We start from the raw sequence: 24,980 nt of genomic DNA on the forward strand, positions 1-24,980 counted from the left end.
GCGTTTGAATCATCAGTGGCAAATCCTTTAAATGAAAACGTACTTACAGACTGCGAGTCAGAACTGCCGGCGTTATAGTCTACGCTCCCAGGATCAGTAAACAGTCCTCCATAAAATGTGCTGCACACATCTGGATATTTGGGTTAAACTGTTCTGGAACAGTGTTGTAAATACAACTTAACCACTGATTTGTAGTCGTGTCCTCTTTTGGAAGACCAAACAAAGTAGTTTTGCTTTCACAACGAAGCACACAGCGCCTTCACGACATGGCTGCAGCGTCAACAATACTACAGTGAGAATAAAAGTTACGCCTTCTTTCTTTGCGTTAACATTTGGGCGGCGTTATGCAAATCTTCCCACATAGTGAGGTAGATATGTGGGGGCGTGTTAGAGCGAGCCGTTTTAGGTAGGTGTGGCTGACTCTGAACTTTTATAAAGAATATCTCTTTGGATTTCAGACTTTAGTCTTTGCAACTTTACAGATCTTCTTTATTCACCAAGAGCTTGTAACACTCCAAAGAGAAAGAAAATTTGAAATCATATGACCCCTTTAAAACAATTAGTAAATAACCTGCAGAACATTATGTTTTCTAATACACGCACACATTGCATGTATTCTGACAGAGCTGCACAAGCTTGCGGTGCTATCTGCTTGTACGAGGAACGAGTACGAGTACGAGGAAAATCTGCGCTCGTCATTTGCTCAGTCACATTTTTATGAATTTTTACAAAGCATGTGACAATGCGATACGTATGACGTATTCGTAATGAGACTTATTTATAAATTTGTTGTTGTCAACAAAAAGGAAGCATTGAAGTCTTCCGCCAAAATAAAAGTCATCAACATTCATAAATGTTAGTATTGTAATTTTACTGTTGTTCTGTAAAATAAAATAAAATTAAGACAATAATAATGATAATAATCAAATACATGCCTGATTCAAGAAGGGGGTCTGATGGCCAAAAAATATTATTTTACTAACTTATTAATTTTAAGCTAAATTGTGCTTTGTTGGTATAGTGTCTGATAGAATGTTAAAAATGTTCAGTGTTAAATATTTTTAAATTGTTGTTTTGTAACAGATGTTTTTTTCTTTTTTGAAAAGCAAGACAAAACAGTAAAAAGCACATTTTGGCTATTTAATTTATGCAATGGCGAAAAAAACACGAAAAACCGCATTCGGTATTCGGCCCTCGGCCCAGTGTTTCATTTTGTTCGGCTTCGGCCAAGAATTTTCATTTCGGTGCATCCATAATTTCTTTAATGGCAATCACATCCTACATTATTTGACTGAATATTCTATTTCACTCTAAAGCATGTCACATCACAGAATGTACATGCATTGCGAACAGTTTTATCTTGCCTTTTAAAGTCAGAGCTAAACAATAACTAATGTAATGGTGTGACATTTACAACAGCATCTTCTGCTTAAAGAATGATGTCATAAGTCAGTGGAGCCAGCATGCCCACATGGTTTCTATAGTTACCTAGAGTCACACCTACACAGCAGCATCCACACTCCCACACAGCCACACCTCCACACAAACAGATAATGGGCATCACTGGATACCGATTAGAAACCAGGAGCGCAAATGCGCCTAATGACACCATTGAATAAAGGACAACTGTGGAGTCTTCTAGAGAAGCTTTAAAGCCCCCTGCCAGCCCCAGTATAAATCGAGGGTCAACGATTAATGAGGTTATTTGTAGTGAGAGGCCTGTGTGCTCTGCAGACCAACCCTCTCCAAGTCCATTAGAGCCGGACTGCTCTAATGACAGATTACTGACAAACGACGCCTTTTGTTTTCAAAGAAAAATAATAAGGTGGACACGACAGTCATTCTTAATCTCCTAGCTATCTATTATCACTTTGAAATGGGAATGCTGTCCTTTCATATGAAATGTGAGCTGTCGATATGCTGTGGCATCGACAAACAGCTCGTGATCAATCATGGGAGAGCTGCATAAAGATTATTTGGCACCTCCTAATAAAACCTCCACTAAAACAACCTGCCAGAACTAGCCATTCACCATCTCTTCATAATGAAGATAATACAAATGAATACATTAGTAGTTTAACGTCTTTTTTGGCCAATTAACTGGCAAAAAAAAACAACAACACCAGGAAGAAAAATGAATGCTGTTAGTTGTTTTGCCATGGGAGGTGCCGCAGGGTTCTAGAGTACAGACACAACAATCACTAGCTATGTTTCCATCCACCTATTTTTATGCGCATTTTGGGATATCGCATAAAAAAACACTGGATGGAAATGCCAAGATGTACATAAATTCTAAAAATGCGCATAAGAAACTTATGCGCTCAACTAAGTAGGATACATTTCTTATCCGGTAAGAAAAAACGTGCATAAACTACGATGGAGACACTTTGATAAATAAATTCCTTAATACGCATCAAAAAAATACATGTGACTTTGCGATGGGACAGCATGCAACGGGCTCATCTCATTGCACAGCATCTGAAATGCTAGTTTTTTCATTCTAAAATGCTTGAGCAAAGTCTCGTCAAAATGCTTCGTTATAGTTAACGTCTCGGTTACGTATGGTAACCCTCGTTCCCTGAAGGAGGGAACGGAGACGTCACGTCGGATGACCGATGAAATTGGGATCTCGCTTAGAGGGACCGATCTACTTCGAGTGTAAACTAAACGAGCCAATGCACATTGGCATGCGATTATTGCATCCAGCTGCTGCTGATCACAGCGTGAGTATACGGCTGCCACCAGAGGGAACCCCAGATCTAGGCAGTGGCACGGGCACTCCGCCCCTTTGCAGGTAACGGAGTCCGGTCCGCAACTCCGAGATGGTCATACCCCCGCAATGGGAGCATGAGTCATCCACGAAAGCCACCTCAGCGTGCTTCATGCCCAGGCACGAGAGGCAGCGATCGTGACCATCACCCAGCACCAGGTAACGACCGCATCCAAAAACGCCCGGCTGATACGTTGTCTATAGCAAGATCCACATCGTCTTTACAAAGACGTAACGTCAAGTTTGCCACGCAACGTCATCTTTAAAAAGACGCACCCGAAATTGCTCTTTTAGGGGAAAAAGCTCTTTTAGCGTGCTGAGGCACACGGGGAGATGATCATCTGCAACACAAACAGGGGGTAGTGCAGCCTGATGTGTGCAACCCACTCGACATGGGAAACCACCACCGCTGAAGCGCCGTCCGCCAACACGAAGAGCTCTCTAAGAGCGCGCTGAACTCGTTCAGTCTTCTTCTCTCAGTAGAGTAGTCAGGAGCTCTGTGATCGCTCGGCTCCAAAGCGAAAAGCTGAATATGTGCTGCATCTGCTGCCTACTTATACTCACGCTGTGATCAGCAGCAGCTGGATGCAATAATCGCATGCCTCATCCGACGTGACGTCGAGAGTGACCGACTGAAAGGGAACTACAAGTACTGCGTTCCCAAACAGCAGGCTCTGAAAATAAGATAACATGACCGTGTTTCGTCTGCGCGCTCTGAAGCTCATAATTTGTTGTATACAAAAATTATGTACAGTGCCTTCTCCTACTGCATCAAATCAAAATTTTCTTTGTGATATTTAGTGCAAGTTAATCAGGATGTGACGATTTTGTTCTCTTCAACTCGCTGGATGGAAACGGTGCTTTATTCGCAAATGTTTTATGTGATATTCCAATTTTGCACATAAAAGTATGTAACTTTGGATGGAAACATAGCTACTGATTCCTAATGAGAGTTTGTTTTGTCTAAATTTTTAATGGATGGCAATATATTCATTTTTATCCTCACTTTATTGGAGATTTTGTTATTTTCATTAGCACATGCGTGCCCAATCTGGTGGGCCAACAGTTCAGCTTTAAACCCTAATTAAACAACAATTGATGAACCAAGTAATCAAGGTTGGCGCTAAACTCAACAGGCCGGTGGCCTTCCAGGAACAGCACTAGGCACCCCTTGATTAGATGATGGGGGTATATGGAAACTTGTCCTATCTCCAACTTCATCTGGTGAATACAAAAATTAAATAAAACATAAATCATATGGTTAATATACTGTAAAAACAAACAAACTAATCGAGTGAATATAAATATTTAAATGTATATATTTGTATTGTATATATGTGTATTGTAAGAAAAGACACATTGACAGTGTCCATAGAAATAAAATACAAACAATGTATTTTCTAATTTATAAATGGATTACCAGAGAATTTATAACATTTATATATTTAATAAATACATATATTTAAAAAAAATATCTGGTGAATATATTTAATTAAAGGGGTCATATGATGCTTTTTTAAAGATCATTATTTTGTATATTTGGTGTAACAGAATATGTTGACATGCTTTAATGTTCAAAAAAAACATTATTTTTCAAATACTGTACATTATTGTAGGTCCTCTGTGCCCCGCCTCTCTCAAACGCTTCGTTTTCTACAAAGTCCCTCCTTCCGACAAGCGCAGTCTGCTCTGATTGGCCAGCTGATCCAGTGCATTGTGATTGGCCGAACACCGCAAGCACTCGTCGGAAATGTAACGCCCCTTACCATAATCACGAGCTTCATCTTTCAAAATAAATGTAAAGACAGAGGGGAAACAGAGTCGCGTGACAGACACAGTGATGAAGCTGGTATGTGTTTGTGATGTGACCACCATAATCGCAAGCTTCATTTTTCAAAATAAATGTAAAGACCGAGCCCGAAAGGGGAACAGAGTCGCGTGACAGACACAGTGATGAAGCTGGTATGTGTTTGCAGTACACAAGCCACGGTTAAGACAGCTGACGCCACTGTGACCGTGTCTCTCTCTCACTCTCTCTCTCTCGCTCTCACACACACACACACACAATGCGCAAAACTCTGCATTTGAACAGTCAATAGCAAATACTTGAACTAATAACAAAACAGTAGCTGATTCAGAAGCGCCAGATTGTCATAGCAAAGTCAGAATTACCTCCTCTCCTAGGTTCACGAAACGGTCGTCCATAAAATGCATTGCTGTTCTGTTGTAAGTCATCTTAATGCATCTACTTTCGGAAGGCCAAATAAAGTGCTTTTGCTTTCGCCTAGAAACACACAGCATCTCCCTGACATGGCTGCTTCAACACTAACTGCAGTTACTGAAATCACGCCTCCTTTCTTTGCGTGCACATTTGGGCGGCATAGTGACGTAGATATGTGGGGGCGTGTAACACTCCAAAGAGAAAGGAAAACTTGAAATCGCATTATATGACCCCTTTAATAAAACAAAAAAGAATTGCTTACATGTAGAGAAGTCTATGTTTAATAATACAGTCTATAATATATTAAGTCTAAGTATTCCATGATCATGAATAGGATTTAAGAAAAGATACTTTCACAGTGTTCATAAAAGAACAAAAAAAGTATTTTCTAATACAATAATGGATTACCAGAGAATTTGTAACATTTATAAAGTGATCGCTGATAATCTACTGTTGATGAATTACATATTATGACAAGTTTTAATGCTGCAAAACGTTACAGATGATTGAAAGACTGTATATTTTGTTCATGTATCACAGGTAGAGAATTTTAAGAAAGAAATTTTTGGGGATTTTTGGTTGCATAATTGGAATTTCATATATTTTTGTCTCATGTAGCCTGGCTTTGGCCACGCTTCCTGTGACTCTAAGGAATTATTATTATTTTTTTAAATACATTAATACAATAATAATAAAAAAACACACTCAATACTGTTTAAAAAATCTGCCCATTAATCAGAAATCTTTTCTACCACCTTAGTGATCAGTATCTTCAAAATCCAATATCTAAATTTCTAGAAAACATCACAATCCATTTCAAAGGAGCCCAAGAACAATACAGAGGAAACTGAACTTTTCTTCTGGTGGAGTCTTCTCAGTGATGAAACAGTAATGTGAGTGTTCAAACACAGCTGCATCCATACCCTGAGCCCTCCTCGGTCCCTCAGTCCCTCTCTCACTCGCCCCTGGACACTTGCCTTTTATCTGCATACTCTCCATTACAAAGAAATGCACAGCTGTCACTCTGTTGCCCAGAAACCTAATACCTACACAGACGCTGTTCAGTCACAGAGTGGACGGGTCGGTTTGACCATGAGGTCATCTGGTCTGTGAACAAGACAGATTTCCCAGACGCATTGCAGCCAGGCGGCCAAATCAACAATTTGGTTAGTGGCTAAATTTCATTTGGCACGATAAAGAGCTTATGGATGTAATGCTGTCATGAATAATAGAATAATGATGATCATATCATGAATCACACTAAAACCTAATACAAGAACAGCCTCATAGAGTTGGCAAATTAATTTTTCATAAGTTTGTAGGTACAGACATCTGTTGTGGCCGTTCTTGGCCGTTTTTATGAGGCTTTTTTAATAGTGTTCATATCGATATCGTAATTATATCGTATCGACCGAAATTAAGAAATATATCGTGATAGAAATTTTGGCCATATCGTCCAGCCCTACCTCTACAGTAAGGCTGGGTGCTGTATTAATATTTTGTTTATATGATTTGTTATATTATTTCAAATTATTAAAAAAGTAGTTATTTAGCTTTTTGACCGCATTCACTATATATTTGTGTTAATCAGTTTGTTTTTGTTTCAAAATAGCTTAAATTCTGATTTTAACCAATAATCGTTATAGCCTAACGGCCATCATACATACAAAAGTAATGTAGTAAAACATCAAAACAACAACAAAAATCATGGCTTGTTTTCAGCAAATAATATTTTATATAATACACATTTATATGTGTACAACTTTTTTAATAGAAAACTGTCTTCAGCATACATTTGAACTTTTTCCTTCAAATGAATCATTGAATCAGGGAGAGAATAAATTTAAAAATGGATAGTTGGAACTGATTTGAAATGATCAACTCTAACACCATTTGTATTACAAGACGAGGATGGATGATGAAACAAATCTAATTAAACGCTCTTTAGGAAATTTTATAGCCTAATATAAGGGCATTACAATCCTCACAATATTCACAATGTTGTTTGTTATTAAACCGATATCGTAATTATATCGCATCGACCGAAATTAAGAAATATATCGTGATAGAAATTTTGGCCATATCGTCCAGCCCTACCTCTACAGTAAGGCTGGGTGCTGTATTAATATTTTATTTATATGATTTGTTATATTATTTCAAATTATTCGGCCATCATACATACAAAAGTAATGTAGTAAAACATCAAAACAACAACAAAAATCATGGCTTGTTTTCAGCAAATAATATTTTATATAATACACATTTATATATGTGTACAACTTTTTTAATAGAAAACTGTCTTCAGCATACATTTGAACTTTTTCTTTCAAATGAATCATTGAATCAGGGAGAGAATAAATTTAAAAATGGATAGTTGGAACTGATTTGAAATGATCAACTCTAACACCATTTGTATTACAAGACGAGGATGGATGATGAAACAAATCTAATGAAACGCTCTTTAGGAAATTTTATAGCCTAATATAAGCGCATTACAATCCTCACAATATTCACAATGTTGTTTGCTATTAAACTGCCACCAAAATCATTGTGAATATATTGCCTACTCTCCAATTCACTGTTTCCACAGAGGCTGGAGAATATTTGATTGCATCAATCACTACGCATGACTAACCTGGTCAGTGTTTTATGCGTGCTCAATTAATTTGCACTAACAAAACTCAACCAAACCTCTAACATCGCTAGCAGAAAGTCAATTCTCCAAATGACTTGCATTCTATTTGACTGAATCTGTCTTTGCCTGTCCCATAATGTCTCACCACCTCCCCAAATCTGTCTCCAGAGAAGAACAAAAGACATTAAACATTTATTTCATCTCAAAATGAGCGCTTGTTTGTTGGGTTTAAAACAAACTAATTACTGCAGAATCTGTGTCTGCCTCCTGACTGTATTTGTGTATATCAGACACGCTTTTCAAGTCACTGTTGGACATCACCAAGGTGCATAAGCACGTTGAAGAGAACTAATTAAGGCTTTTCCACATCTTGGGCAAAAATACTGTCTTGAGACTGTCTTTCCCAATAACAGTAATGAGACGGCGAGATCTAGGGAGCCATGAGGAGTCTTCATTCTCACAAAAGCCAGGGTGAAGCTGTGCACTCGGTCCTCTGGAAGAGTAGACATGCTCTGTTCTGACGGTGAGGTCTGTGTTTTCCATGCCTCTCCTCTTTGTTTCGCTGACTGCTCGCTGTGATGCTCATTAGGATCCATAAACAATAGGAGCAGCTCTTCTAATGAGAGGCCTTCAAAACTGCCTGCCCATGGGAAGCTGGCCATGCCGCATCTGCCGCTGCAACCGACAAGCATTTGATTCTCATCGGTTATGGCTGGTGTGATCAATCCAGTGGAAGTTCTTTGAGAAACTCACTTTGTTTACTTCCTAAGGATGCTAGAATGTTTCGATGATGTTAATGTTACATGGTCTCTGGATGTGGAGAATTACCAATATATTGTAGCAAGTAAAGTAACTTAAAGTGGATGAAAATATTTGCATCATAAAAAATAGTTTACTCAAAAATGAAAATATATAAAATACACTAAATAAACCAAACAAATAAACAAAAAATATATAATGAGTTTAATGAGTAAATAAGTATATAGGAGCATATAATGACAGAATTATATATATACTCACTTTTCACTTCCAAACAAATAAAAGAAAAAGTTTAATAATTTTTTTTAAAAATGGTAAATAAAAATATTTATAAACACACACATATTTTACTTACAAACTTGTCATTATTTACTGGCTCTCATTTTGTTCCTTTTGTGAGTGAATGGCTGGTGTGATCAATCCAGTGGAAGTTCTTTGAGAAACTCACTTCGTTTACTTCCTAAGGATGCTAGAATGTTTCGATGATGTTAATGTTACATGGTCTCTGGATGTGGAGAATTACCAATATATTGTAGCAAGTAAAGTAACTTAAAGTGGATGAAAATATTTGCATCATAAAAAATTGTTTACTCAAAAATGAAAATATATAAAATATAAAATACACTAAATAAACCAAACAAATAAACAAAAAATATATAATGAGTTTAATGAGCAAATAAGTATATAGGAGCATATAATGACAGAATTATATATATATACTCACTTTTCACTTCCAAACAAATAAAAGAAAAAGTTTAATAATTTTAAAAGAAATGGTAAATAAAAATATTTATAAACACACACATATTTTACTTACAAACTTGTCATTATTTACTCGCTCTCATTTTGTTCCTTTTGTGAATGAATGAATGAATTAGGGATGTAACGGTATGAAAATTTCTTATCACGATTATAGTGACCAAAATTATCACGGTTATCAGTATTATCACGGTATTGTTAAAATGTGCTGGAGATGTTCAAAAAGTACCGACAAATAAATCACTTCACCATGTTTCATATTTAAAAATCAACAAACAAAATTACTTTTTGTTTTCATAATCACTAAAACAATAACATTACCAATGATGTTCGGATTTTAAATGACAACTTGACTGAACAGTTTAATAGCATGTTGAAATATCTAATGTAAATGTTCAAATAAAGCTTTGAAAAAGTTTTATAAAAAGGTAAACCTCACATTTCAGCCTTTAAATAAAGAAAAGATATAAGTCAAAATGATAATTAATTAATAAATGATTATATGTATTTTATCTGCTCCATAAATAATTCTTAATAACTTATCTAAATTGTTTAAATGTGTAGAATCCACATAAGCTTTTTCATCAACCGGACAAAATTTACAGCAGGGCATGCAAATTCGGTCCGTTTTTGGCCAGACAGAACCTGCACACATGCTGAATGTAAATATAAGTCTCTGTAAATCCACTCGCTGACAGCAGGTGGCGCTGATGGAAAAGCTGTTTCCCGTAACCGCCGTGGACAAAGCAGTATTGCGATTAAGAACACTTCCTTTAGGTATTACATGGAGCGAAGATGAAAACAAAATGCCATCGAATCGTTTCTGAAGACAGTCAGAACCTTCAGAGGTACATTCATATAATTCATTCATTCATATATTCATTTGTATAATTATTTTAAAACCTCCCAGCTTTCCCGCTCTGTTTTCACTCAAGTGCTGTGCGCACGTGAGACTGTTACTTAAAACTTTGCTTTATGCTGGACAGTATTTATTTATCGCGAGTTGTTCAAATCGCGGTAATCTAATATGGTTTTAATGATAATTAAAAGATTTAAAACGGTAATACTAACCGTGGGGAATTTTATCATGATTTATCGATTTCATGATTTATCGTCAAACCAGTAATCGTTACATCCCTAGAATGAATGAATGAATTAATTTATTTATTTATTTATTAATTCCTTTGTATTCCACCAAAAAAAAATCAACAAAAAAATCATCAAAATTGGGTCTGTAAATAATGACATAATATTCATAAATCATAATATTCATAAATCAATGAAAGAATGAATAAATTAATGAACACTTATGTTGTTCCTATTGAATTCCTTTGTATTCCACCAAAAAATAAACAAACAAACAATCATCAAAAAGTTGAGTGAGAAAATAATAGAATATTCATAAATCAATTTATGGATTATTTAATGAATGAATGAATGAACACTCATGTTGTCCACTTTGATTTCCACCAAAAACAAAAAAGGAAAAGAAAAAAAAAAGGGAAAAAAAGAATAAATAATGACAGAATATTCAAGTTTGGGTGAACTACTCCTTTCTAATTCTGTCTGTATGCTGATACACCAGGTGTGAAAGTGCAGAAATTTGAATGAGCGATACATTTTAGACCCGAGCACCTGTGTGACGGCCTCATTTATGCACCACAGGAGTAGGGTTGGGTATTGTTTGAGTTTTTTTCGATACCGGTGCCAAATCGATACTTTTAAAACAGTTCAGGTGCCTAAACAATGTTGCGGTAGCAGGCGGCAATGGTAAGAGATTCAGCCGGAGTGGGATTTAAAAAACAGCCGAATCCCGGACATTTTGGGCAATTAAGAAATCCCGGCCGGACACAGTTTTGTAGGTCTAAAAAGAGGAAAAGAGGATGTATGGGTCACCCTAATTTATAATCTATTGCTAATCGATGTATTCTTTTTAAAGTAGCATATGGAACATATTTTCTGCCTCATTCTGTGACAAGAAGCCTCATCAGATCACAAAAGGAAGCATTTGACTGGTGTTGTGGAGTAAAAAGGTTATAATTTTCTCTTTTGTTGGACAACAGGTTTAGAAATGTGAATACAAGAGAGGTTTAGCTTTAGGCATTTTCATTTAAGCATGTTTAGCTTAGTTAACGGAAGGCTACCTGCTGCCATCAGAGCAAGTGTAATTACTGCATTCACGCTCCTCGAATGCTCTCATTTCCCGAGTTGTGCTTTTAAGTCGGAATGTGAAAACAATATGGACACTCTCGTTACTACAAAGATGTGTTGGATTTGTACTATTAGACTTTTCCGACTTGAGTTCACGTGCATTTTCTCAGTCTGAAAATTATTTTTCATGTGCGGTGCCGCGATGATGTTTCGTACGTCCGTTTCGGAGAACCAGAGGACAAATATTTCAATCGATCGCTCAGGCATGGCAACGAAATGAGGCATCGAAATCTGCGTTCGGATTTGGTTCTAGTACATACCGGTTCCACAGATACCGGTGCCATATTGGTACCGGGTTTCGGTACCCAACCCTACACAGGAGGGTTAAAACGAATGTTGCTCTGTGCTTTCCTCTCAACAGCGTGCTTCAGAGATGAGGTGAATAACACTAAACTCACAGTTGTTACTCTACTGACACGGCTCCACATCATAGACACTCCACACCATCTGTCCCGGCCAGAAACAGACAAACAAATGAGGAAGCCTCCTGGCTACAAAGATCAACAATCACCTCCTTCAGCTCTTACAGCAATCTGCTGCACATCCATTGTTGCTGCACTAAATGCTTTTCAATCGTCATAGATTTTCTCCACCTAGACCAAGTTTAAAAATAATCAGCTCAATACTGCCGAGGACCACCTGCCTTCTGTGCTGTCTAAGCTAGGATAGCACACGTCTTTTGTGGGTGGAAAGTAGTTTTTAAAGTGGTCTATTTCTGAAATATCACGCTAGTCCTAAAGTAAGAGCAAGGACCTACTGACATCTGACATTTCAGGCTGATATGTGAAAAACAAAGTAAAAAAATACAATTTTAAAAGTCATGAATGGTTAGAAGACAAGTCCAGCTTCCATCCAAAATAAATAAATTATATGTAAATGAAGATTAATATATAGTTTCCATATTAATCATATATAAATGTTTATTTTTGTAATGATTAATCTTTCCAATGAATCAATGTTTACTCTCTTAACAACATTCATTCGCCTATCTATGCTGAAACTACTGCAACACAAAAAAATAAAAGTAATGTAACTAAAACTACTGTGCGACATGATACAATGTCAGCCAATGAGAAAGTATTGATTAATATACAGTTCCACAATGAAGGATCCGAATCGGAGTTATATTAAAAATTATCCTTGCTCTTACAAGCATTAGAATGGCAGTAGGTGGGTGTTTTTGTTCAACAGTTCAAAAGTAGTCAAACAAAGCGCATCCATCCATAATAAAACATGCCTCAAATGGCTCCAGAGGGTGAATAAATGCCTCCTGTAGCGAATCGATGCGCTTTTGTTAGAAAAATATCAATATTTAAAACGTTATAAAACTTTTCTCTCACTTCTTCTAACTGTCATATGTGCAAGCCGTTCCGGGCGGATGGTCACCAAAACAGTCTGTTTACCCACAGTTTTCATAATATTATCTTTTGTGTTCCACAGGAGAAAAATTCATATACAAAAATACATGCTCTTCTCAACGGTCCTCTATTACTCATGCCACGTTTGGAAGTCTGATTCATTGTGATTCATTGATTCATTCAGACAAGAAGTTGTTTAATGAGGAAGTAAATGATGACAGAATTTTCACTTTTGACAGTGACAGAAAAGATTAGGGCTGCTCCGATCATGATTTTTGAGGCCGATCACCGATCACAGAAAGTAGTATCTGTCGATACCGATCACCGATACCGATCTTTTTAAAGCCTTCTTTTTATAATTTATAACTATTTATAGTGATACTTTAATCAGGATTTTTAGACATTTATTCAGGGCCCGAATTTCATTTTTGAAAATGGGGGAAATTCCCCTCTTAGGTGACTCTTGTGAGAGGGCAAGCAGCTTTCACACAGGAGTCCGCTACTGATCCGTGGTTGTTTACCACAAACACAACATTTATTCCAACATTATAATCATTCCATTATTTTGATTTCAAATCCAAACATTGTCACTGAAAATGCTTTTTTAGCATTGCAATTATTTTTTTACACAGTAATACAATCTTTCACAGACATGTTTAAACACAAAAAATATAAGCAACACATCATTCAATGCTTTTTACTTTTGCATTTAATTCTAGATTTATATATTAAGCTGCTCAAGCAAGTGGCAAAACATTTAAACCACTTTTCTTATGTTATCGTAAACTTACCATTGACAGAAATAGTCAGCTCTACTGCCTTTCCTTTTGCATTGAAATCTTTATTACAAGCAATCCTGCGGTTCATAAAGAACTTTGTTTTCCTACCTCCACGAGTGCATCTATTATTGCCTTGTTTATCTAAAAGTGCTCTTTTCCTTTAAAACTAGCCACCAAGCCATATGTGTTGACTGTGAAAGACAGTATACGTTAATTATATGCATTTATGGTGCAATTGCTACATTTTCGTTTTCATATGTACTGCAAACAATGTGCTGTCACTTTAATTCTGTATAATGATCGGTAGCCGATCAATAGGAGCACCCCTAGAAAAGATCCTTGAAAAGTTGGCATCTCAGAAAGGGCATTGCTGCCAGAACTGAGAACATATATTGGTTATCTCTGGCTTCTTGTTCCTTTGTTCTTAAAACCCAAACAGATGTTCAAACCCTGGGGTTTGCACCAGAGATCTAACAGATGCCCCTTCAACTACTGTAACCCACAGGATACATGCAGGAATGAAAACCCTGGTTATGAAAACATCTTTTCAGAATACATAATCCACAGTAATGTTTCCATACACAGCGAAAGTAATTTCATACATCCATGATCAAGGGGAGTGAGAAAAATGACTGTGTTGAGAGAGCAGACACTCTTTTTTTGTCTAAATCCTTAACCTTTGTTGCTCAGAGCGCTGCTATGCTGCCGAGTCAAAGGAAAAGAAGACTATTTTTAGTTTTTTATCACCCAAAACAACCCTCTACATTGCGAGTAAATCACTCGCATATGCTTCACTCTGGGCGACTAAATTATGTCTAATATTAGCCAACGGCTAATAAATTCTTAGATTTTACTCGCCAGTATTTATTTCCTGTCAAAATAAGAGTTACTTTGGATTTTTTCAGCTTTTAAGAACTGCCGCTTTCTCCGGTAGTGGGCGGAACTAATGAGCAAACGACTCATTGGCTGGTGCTCACCTATTATCGTCCCTGTTTTGATTTCAGCGAATCAGTTCGAGCGAACGCACAAAACCTGATTAATATTCATGAATCCAGCAGCTCGTTAAGCGTTTTATACTGTTCTTATTAGTAGAACTCATATTATTATTATTATTATTATCATCTTATCAGTATTAATCTTTTTTTTTTTTTACAGAAACACTGAACGACCAAAAAAGCACCACCACCAGTCCTCAATTCAGTTAAAATATCTATGCATTCATACATGGTTACCAAATTTAAATTCTAATTACTAAAGTTCTTTTATTAAATAATACTTGATTATATCATAATATCATATTATAATGCTTGACTGACTGATGTTAAGAGTGTACTTTCAGATATTTAAAAAGCTCAGTCTGGCGAGTAAACTAAAAAAATTACTAGCCAATGGCGATTGCCAAGGTGTCCGTAGAGGGTTGCAAAACCTCTAAACTCAATAAGCAGTTTTCCCAGTAACAAGATATATTTTCTTGCCAATGTGTCACACTGCCCTATAGCAAACAAATACAGTCAATAAACAAACATGCTCTTCTTAACAGCCTACTCATGCCATGTTTGGAAGTCTGATTCATTGTGATGCATTGATCCATTCAGACAAAAGCTGCTTTAATAAATGAACTGCAGATTAATTTGAGAATTTGAGCAGAAAACCATAATGTAGCTACATTAAATGTTGTTATAAACTTATAATGTAGTTAACTTTTTTTTAAAGAGTGGCTTGACTGTAGTTGAATATTTTAAATATGTGTAGCTCGCTTGGCCAGCTATAGTTTTGAAGCAGTTTCCCCAACAATTGTGTAAAGGCAGAAACACTTGGGTCTGGCTGTGATTCAGACGATAGGAAAGACGAATGACGAGAACAATGAAAGCACAGGAAAAGCAATCAAAGGTGAGGAGGCAATCAAAGTGGCAACATCAGACTCTCCATATTCAGCTGAATTGCCTACTATGGGAGCAATTGATTATGTCAACAAACTGGAAAAGAACATTCAGTTGTAGTTCCCAAACGTAAAATCCTACAGCTCTCTAAGAATGAACTTGAATTCTTACAAGTTGTAGCATCCAGCAGTTGATTTTTCTTTTTCTTTTTTAAAGAAAACGTAGGATTTTTTAAAGTGTTGTTTACGGAAATCTATTTCCTCTGATGGCAAAGCTGAATTTTCAGCAGCCATTTCTCCAGTGTTCAGTATCACGTAATCATTCAGAAACATTTCTTATTATTATCAATGCTAAAAAACTGAAATGTGACAACATAAAACACAGTTCAATTTAATGTCAAGGTTTTGCACTCATTTCAATATGCTGGTGCTTTTCATTGTGCTCACACATGCTAGCTATACAGTATTCCATCTCACCACAACACAGTACCAGCGTGTTCGCTTGCTGCTGCATCATCTTTACACAAGAACTATTAGCTAACACATGACAGCGGTTCTGGCAAAGCAAAGAAACTGCAGAAATGTAATATGATCACGTACAAACTATTATGCTACAATCAGGTAATATTTTGAGCTACTAACTGCTTAAATCAAGTCGATTAAGATAGGTTGCCATCACATATTACCTTCTGAAACTCTGCTTTTGGCAGTCATTTGGCATGACAAAATTAGCACAACACTTTTATCTCATTTCATCATGACATTCACTAAAATTATTGACTCTGAATGAATAAAGCTGTGAAAATAGTCCTATAATTATTCCGCTTAGTGGAGGGAAACAGTAACCTTATGAAAGTGCTTTGGGCTGCTCTTGTTTGAACACAGTGTGGTAAGGAACTCAAAGTATGCGCAGACTTTGTTTTTGGTGGTTTTACCCGGAAATCTACTCCAAATTCCTTGAAGTGGGGTACAATAAAGTTGAATCTTGGAGACAAACGTCTCTGGACTTCAGCATCTGAATGTTATTACCATAACAAAAGCCTACAGAATAGCTAGAAAAACGTTTAAAGTTCAGCCAAATGCATTATTATATTACAAACATTAAAAATAATGCATGATGCAGAGGAACCAACAGTGATACATTCAAACGCAGTAGTCTATATCCAGTAACTATTGGATGATGTCACAACCATTGCTACGCATTACAAATGAGTCATTGAGTCATTCAATGGGATTAAGGGCCTTTCAAGCTGCACCTTAAAGGTGAAGGGTGTAATTTCTGCGCCCACCAAAGGGACAAAGGGAACTGCAATCTGTTTATTTGAGCCAGAGGAGGTCTATAATACTGGGTGAAAGCCATGCATTAGCGTCCCCATTCATCTCAATGGCAGTTTCTCGTCTAGCGCAGGCTCCCCTGGAAGTATGTGAATTAAAATCTGTCATCTTTGCTAATGCATTCAGTTCTGGGCACTTTAGTTCTGCATTTAATACTTCAAAAGATTTACATTGAAAATGTCATCATGTCTCAACAATGCAAAGCCCTTGATTATAACTGTGCATGTACTTGACTCAAACAGTGGCATGAGTTTGGGGCATGTATTTATCTGAGCAATAGCAGATAAGCAAGGTTGTCTGAAATCAGTCATTATTTTTACAGTTCTGTTTGGTGCCATTAGTGGTGCAGAAATGACATACTTGAATTTTCCATGAGCCAGCAAAGCAAAGAGGAAGAGAGGCAGAAAGTTGTGTTTCTGGTTTAAATGTGGAGGATGTAAGACAATGTTTACACTTCTCGAAGTTGCCTCTCGGCCTGCAACTTTAGGAGGCCCTTTTACTTGAATTAGGAGAAATCCTTTCAGAGATGGGTTGCAGGGATCAGGGGGTGGCTTTTCAGCATGACAAAACCAAACCCATTTCCCTCCTTTTTTTTTCCTCCCTCCAACACTCTACAGGACGCCTTCGCAGCTTACACAATGCAAATCAGCCTGAGCCCCCTTTCAGAGAGTGATTAATATGCATAGACGGCCCATCTATAGTGATGCATTGATCCATTCAGACAAAAGCTGCTTTAATAAATGAACTGCAGATTAATTTGAGAATTTGAGCAGAAAACCATAATGTAGCTACATTAAATGTTGTTATAAACTTATAATGTAGTTAACTTTTTTTTAAAGAGTGGCTTGACTGTAGTTGAATATTTTAAATATGTGTAGCTCGCTTGGCCAGCTATAGTTTTGAAGCAGTTTCCCCAACAATTGTGTAAAGGCAGAAACACTTGGGTCTGGCTGTGATTCAGACGATAGGAAAGACGAATGACGAGAACAATGAAAGCACAGGAAAAGCAATCAAAGGTGAGGAGGCAATCAAAGTGGCAACATCAGACTCTCCATATTCAGCTGAATTGCCTACTATGGGAGCAATTGATTATGTCAACAGCCATATGGCTTTGTGCTGGGAAACTGTTGGCGGGAAATGAATTACCACACACTGGAACCACTCTGAATGCCCCAAGTCTCTTTCATACAAGTAGCAAATCAAATGTCAAGGGCATGTACTACTACATTTGCTACCTGGGAACAGATTCACTGATACAGGCATGAAAATTAAAAGCTTTGAGAATTCAGTCAAAACACACAGAGGTTTTTGACAGAGCTGAAAGAACGTAGATTTGTCCCCTCTCAAGAAAACTGGCATGGGCAACATTGCAACGGATTGCCAATAAATTGACCACAACTCTCAAAAAAGCATCTTGGCAGTAAATATGTGTGCTTGAAATGTAATACTTCACTGCAAAATGCCCAATGCTCCTTTCCATGGATTCATCAGTCATGCCATCATTTTTTTATGGCGTTGATGGCTATGAGAGAAAAGATGCAGATGTGTACTTTAGAGCTGTCAGTAATGAGAGTGGTCGCAGCAATACTACGATGGCGTAGGCCTACACATTTGCAATGAATGGTCGTCTGTGAGTAAAACACACGCCTGAGGCTGTGAAATCTCTGCAGTTTAAATTAGAATCAGGTTTGTCTGATCTGATTACATCAGCATGCCTGTGGCAGAATCAGATGTAATACGGTGTTTGATAAGCAGTGGGAGACATACAAGCAGTCTTGTCCAAACTAAAAGCACTCAACCAGACAAGAAACACAGCAAGATAGACTGCTGAAAAATATTTTTAGATCTCCAATGAAATTTAAGACAGAAATGTGCTAAAAATATTCACATAACGCAGCTTTTTTTGGACTTTAAGCCATGCTTACTGTCTTTGTATTTGCTCTTGTACTTTAGCCATCCAACCCCCCGTACTCATTCTTTTGTCTTTTCTTTTATTATTCTTCAAATTTAGGCCAGTGCTTGCAGGGATTCCATAATGTTCTTTTTGAACATGAACTCACAGGCTCCAACTAAAAGGACTGGGTCCTCCACAGGCAAGCATTTCATCATCAACATTGGTTAAATGTTGTGATTTAGAGACATCTTTGAGGCATAGTATTTTCCAGTCAAACTGGAAAAGAACATTCAGTTGTAGTTCCCAAACGTAAAATCCTACAGCTCTCTAAGAATGAACTTGAATTCTTACAAGTTGTAGCATCCAGCAGTTGATTTTTCTTTTTCTTTTTTAAAGAAAACGTAGGATTTTTTAAAGTGTTGTTTACGGAAATCTATTTCCTCTGATGGCAAAGCTGAATTTTCAGCAGCCATTTCTCCAGTGTTCAGTATCACGTAATCATTCAGAAACATTTCTTATTATTATCAATGCTAAAAAACTGAAATGTGACAACATAAAACACAGTTCAATTTAATGTCAAGGTTTTGCACTCATTTCAATATGCTGGTGCTTTTCATTGTGCTCACACATGCTAGCTATACAGTATTCCATCTCACCACAACACAGTACCAGCGTGTTCGCTTGCTGCTGCATCATCTTTACACAAGAACTATTAGCTAACACATGACAGCGGTTCTGGCAAAGCAAAGAAACTGCAGAAATGTAATATGATCACGTACAAACTATTATGCTACAATCAGGTAATATTTTGAGCTACTAACTGCTTAAATCAAGTCGATTAAGATAGGTTGCCATCACATATTACCTTCTGAAACTCTGCTTTTGGCAGTCATTTGGCATGACAAAATTAGCACAACACTTTTATCTCATTTCATCATGACATTCACTAAAATTATTGACTCTGAATGAATAAAGCTGTGAAAATAGTCCTATAATTATTCCGCTTAGTGGAGGGAAACAGTAACCTTATGAAAGTGCTTTGGGCTGCTCTTGTTTGAACACAGTGTGGTAAGGAACTCAAAGTATGCGCAGACTTTGTTTTTGGTGGTTTTACCCGGAAATCTACTCCAAATTCCTTGAAGTGGGGTACAATAAAGTTGAATCTTGGAGACAAACGTCTCTGGACTTCAGCATCTGAATGTTATTACCATAACAAAAGCCTACAGAATAGCTAGAAAAACGTTTAAAGTTCAGCCAAATGCATTATTATATTACAAACATTAAAAATAATGCATGATGCAGAGGAACCAACAGTGATACATTCAAACGCAGTAGTCTATATCCAGTAACTATTGGATGATGTCACAACCATTGCTACGCATTACAACATAACAAATGAGTCATTCAATGGGATTAAGGGCCTTTCAAGCTGCACCTTAAAGGTGAAGGGTGTAATTTCTGCGCCCCTGGAGACACCAAAGGGAACTGCAATCTGTTTATTTGAGCCAGAGGAGGTCTATAATACTGGGTGAAAGCCATGCATTAGCGTCCCCATTCATCTCAATGGCAGTTTCTCGTCTAGCGCAGGCTCCCCTGGAAGTATGTGAATTAAAATCTGTCATCTTTGCTAATGCATTCAGTTCTGGGCACTTTAGTTCTGCATTTAATACTTCAAAAGATTTACATTGAAAATGTCATCATGTCTCAACAATGCAAAGCCCTTGATTATAACTGTGCATGTACTTGACTCAAACAGTGGCATGAGTTTGGGGCATGTATTTATCTGAGCAATAGCAGATAAGCAAGGTTGTCTGAAATCAGTCATTATTTTTACAGTTCTGTTTGGTGCCATTAGTGGTGCAGAAATGACATACTTGAATTTTCCATGAGCCAGCAAAGCAAAGAGGAAGAGAGGCAGAAAGTTGTGTTTCTGGTTTAAATGTGGAGGATGTAAGACAATGTTTACACTTCTCGAAGTTGCCTCTCGGCCTGCAACTTTAGGAGGCCCTTTTACTTGAATTAGGAGAAATCCTTTCAGAGATGGGTTGCAGGGATCAGGGGGTGGCTTTTCAGCATGACAAAACCAAACCCATTTCCCTCCTTTTTTTTTCCTCCCTCCAACACTCTACAGGACGCCTTCGCAGCTTACACAATGCAAATCAGCCTGAGCCCCCTTTCAGAGAGTGATTAATATGCATAGACGGCCCATCTATATCAAACAGCACAAAACGGAAAACAACTGGAGAACATTTGGGACGATTGGATTTCAGTCAGCTTGCGCAAAACAAAATTAATACATTTTTACAAGAAGGAGTCACAGTGTGAACAGTACAGCATGAAAGCATATAATTAATCAGGAGGCAAACATTCTCTGAGAAAAAAAAAAAAAAAAAAAAAATGTAGAGAGCCTGTCATTCATTTATGTGACATTAAGAAGAATCGTCCTTGAGTTAAAATCAGTAATTATGGTTTGTCTGTGAACCAAAAAAATAATAATAATAATAATAATTTGAAAAAACTGAGCACTGAACTTCATGACATCTTTAAAAACTAACAAAAACACTAATAATGTTAAAACAGAAAGCTGCACCTGAAATATGAACGAATGTCTGCACCAAATTATAGTAGGCCTATATTTTTTTCTTCTTCTTTTTTTTCTTTTATCACATGGTTACTGTTACTCAGCCAAAAGATGGAGATCCAAGTAATTTTACTCTCTTCCAGTACTTTCATACTAGCTTTGAACTTGCCACAGACAGAGGAGTTCCAGATGTTCACCATCTTGCAATTGTTTCTTTATTTTCCTTCAAGTGTTAATTCATCTACTACTTTGCCCTCCTCTTGAGGTCAGGGACATGTACAGTATTTAAAGCCCCCTGTCCTGACTACTTTAAGTTGGATAAACTTCCAAAGATTTCATCTAACAATAACTGTACTGTATATAAAAGCAAACACACTAGACATGAACTCACAAACTCCATCACTCTTTAAATAGGACACATGTACAAACTCACATACCTGCACTTTTTAACATCCTGCCCTAATTACACGCAAATTAAGGACACATTCTATAACCTGCCAAACACACCAGGACAAACTCCCACACCTGCTAGGAGGAACCTCAAACCTGCTCAAACCAGCTGCGAGGTTTGTGAAGTCCTGCCACGACAAAAGGGCAACCAGTGGGACAGGACCACCGACTAGAAAATAACATCATCCCTCTGCATCACGCATACAAATCATAACCACTAATGTCTATCACTGTACAACACCACTCCATTTCACCATGCACTTATGTGTAAATATAATATACAATCTGAGACAAGTATATATCCATAATGTGCATACATTTATAAACACACACACATATGCTTACATATCTCTATTACATATTTGTCTAAACCACTGCAGATATGTTGATCTCATTAAAAACCCATTAACATCTGGGTAAATATTATAAGATTAATAACTATTTGCATTATTATTAATTTCTTTTTTTTATCCTATAGACATATTTAATGCTGTGTATATGTGCACAAGTATAATGTTAATGCTTTGGCAATATAAGCTTCTGTTTTGCCATGAGAAAGAGAGGTGGGGGGAGGGGGGAGGAGAGGAGAGGAGGGGAGGGGGAGGGGGTGAGAGAATACAATTAATTCCCGCCCAAGTCTTACTCTCTGATTGGCTGGAAATGATCATCCATGCATTCGAATCATTTCCCGAATAATCACATGAAACATTTTTGGAACAGTTCCATTTATCATTCTTATTTATGCACAGCACTCATAAATCACACTTTCGCTTCGTTTTCTAATTGGCTGCTTGTAAACAGCCTGGATATTCATTATAAATGCATGAGAAGTGTAAATTCAGTCTTTAATGGGACGGTTCATGCATTTACTCACACTCATTGCTTTTCTAAACCCGTTTGACTTACTATTTCTTTAGTGGGATACAAAGGCACAGGCAAAAGGTTAGAGACAGACAGCCTTAGTCACCGTTCACTTCCATTGCATCTCTTTCCATACAATGAGAGTAAATGGTGACTGAGTCTATCACTCTGACTGCATCTTCTTGAAGAAAGTAAGTCACAGAAAGGTTCGAAACAACATAAGGGTGAACAAATGATATATTTTTAATTTCGCGTTGAAGTATTACTCAAACAATAACAAGGATAAACTAATTCAAGGGCAATGCAGAGATGTTCCAATCGCTCAACACGCGCGCTCTCAGCTGCGCCAGCACTACCGTGACCATCCAGAATATGAACAACACACGGATGAAAACACGCACATTAAAAGCACCACACAATAAACTTTGGCTGGTTATTGTGACGGCTTAGTTGGCGATATGTTTACACGACACACCAGATGGTTGTTTTTCCTGTCCCCCAACACAAATCTCAAAGGAGCCAATGCGCAGTAATGTCCACACAACCATAAACAACGCAATTTCGCGCTCTTAAAATGTCAAATATCACTCCTAGAAGTGCGGTTTGTTTCTACACAGGGATGCGAGACTTCATATCCCACCTAACCGGTGCCAGTTTGGTAACATGTGCCAGTTTGGCAGGGATGAAAATAACAGAGTTTGTTTAAATGAAAGGGACGGATAGATATAAACCGAGGCAGTTTGCAAAGCTGGATCACTGAATGAACCAGCTCAAACTACCTCGCATCCTCATCCTCAAGCTCGCTATAACTGCTTCTGTGCTTTGGCGACAACGCGCCAGGACAAACAAGGATGCGAAAGGATACAGTCTAACACAGTGCAACTGATACAAGTGCATCTTACCTGCATATCCAAAGAAAAGCCATGTCCAAATGAGATCCCTTATCTGAAGCATTGCAATCGCTTCCAAAGGTATGCTCCGTGTAGAATAGGTAGAGAGAGTTGGTTCAGTTATTATTTAAATGACTACGATGCTTTGTCCCTGTTTCAGGTTGATGTGATATCATGAATTGGTCCTCAGCCGTTGACACAGAATGCGCTCCGAGCAGCACAGCGAATGAGTGACAAGAGCCGAGGCACGCACAACATGAATTCATCCGCCAGAGCTAGCGTATGTGGAGCGCGCTGGATACGTGGGCATAAACTAGTGCGAGCACTTTATTCAGTCTGGTGCCGCTGCAAATCACAAACAGCAGATGGTGCGCTCGGAAAATGTCCTCATGGGCTGCCGGGGTTATTCGGATTAGGAATTATTGTAAACTCGACAATGGTTACCGGTATTCAATGGCGGGTTTTGTTTCCCCTCACCAGGCTCATTATATGAGTACAAAGCGGATGTGTGCGGCATCGCAGTAATCGCACAGTCCTTTCACCTACTGCACGTCCTCACGCAAATACAAGGGGAAATAAAATGTCAAACAAATAGAATGCAACCTATTTTGCTCTATCAAAGTGGATTTAATTAACCATACTGGATACTGCATTTTTTAAAATGGGAATTATGTGTTTTTTCTTGGTGGCATAAAAATAGGCTATGGTAAACAACAGAATAATGCATGGAAGATTTTTACAAAATTGTCACAAAAAACAGTTGCTAAATAGCAGGTGCTTAACTGTATCAAATGCAAAACTGAGCCAAATGTACAGGGATAGTTCTGACAATTCTGCTATCATTTATTCAACCTAATGTTGTTACACACCCATGACGTTCTCTCATACTTTTGTGGAACACAAAATAATTTAAATCTAAAATATGAATCCTAAATTACCAAATAGTTTCCCGGCAGAAGAATGCTAAGAAAAAAAATAACAACAGTAAATTATTTAAACAATTAATAAAATATTTACCAATCCACAAAAGAATATGAAATATATGCTATTAAATCTATTTTATTCATTCATTTTTAATGTTTCATGTTCATTTATTTTTAATGTTTACTTTGTTTTTGTCTACTTTGTTTTATTTTTAGAATATGTGAGAAACCTAGAGACTCAACAATGTACTTACTGTGGTCTTCAGGTCATCTTTTGGCGATGGAGGTAAAAGGTAAGATAGATGGCTTGTGATTTGCCAATGTCCCGGTTTTGTCCCGTGAAAAGGTCAATAACAATAATTCCCTACAGACAAGACAGGAGTTGCATGAGGAGAGCATTGCTTCAGACTTATCTCAGTAATTTGTAGCTGAGTGTGAAACTGCATTCCACGAACTGTCAGAGGTTAGAGAGAAGAGGGCTCCTCCATCTCCGTTTTCAATCAGAATTCCACCCGGTGAGGTGAAAGCATTGCAAATTCGTCCACACACTGCTATGGCAGATCGACATACACTATGGAATGAGCCTTTTAAGGATAGAGTACTTAAATTGCCCCTCTGAATGCTGGAGAAAAGAGAAAAATGCAGACATTGTTAGCCTCTTTCATCACAGGGAGT

General features: G+C 37.4%; 1 protein-coding gene across 14 annotated transcripts in view; it reads right to left on the bottom strand.

Annotated features, from left to right (window-relative positions):
• The window catches only part of ncam1a (neural cell adhesion molecule 1a), a 276,367-nt gene extending 252,706 nt beyond the window's left edge, over positions 1-23,661 (bottom strand). For 6 of the 14 annotated variants that reach the window (XM_016228771.1, XM_016228766.1, XM_016228769.1 and 3 more), the window contains exon 1: positions 23,395-23,661. In XM_016228771.1, coding sequence (XP_016084257.1) covers positions 23,395-23,446 — 52 coding nt within the window. In that variant the 5' untranslated portion in view covers positions 23,447-23,661. The remainder of the gene's footprint in view (positions 1-23,394) is intronic. The other 8 variants (XM_016228774.1, XM_016228777.1, XM_016228776.1 and 5 more) reach the window with 4 other exon arrangements.
• Positions 23,662-24,980: the final 1,319 nt, after the last annotated feature.

This window comes from Sinocyclocheilus grahami, unplaced genomic scaffold (genome assembly GCF_001515645.1).
Source record: "Sinocyclocheilus grahami isolate Dianchi unplaced genomic scaffold, SAMN03320097.WGS_v1.1 scaffold344.1, whole genome shotgun sequence".
Classification (NCBI taxonomy): domain Eukaryota; kingdom Metazoa; phylum Chordata; class Actinopteri; order Cypriniformes; family Cyprinidae; genus Sinocyclocheilus; species Sinocyclocheilus grahami.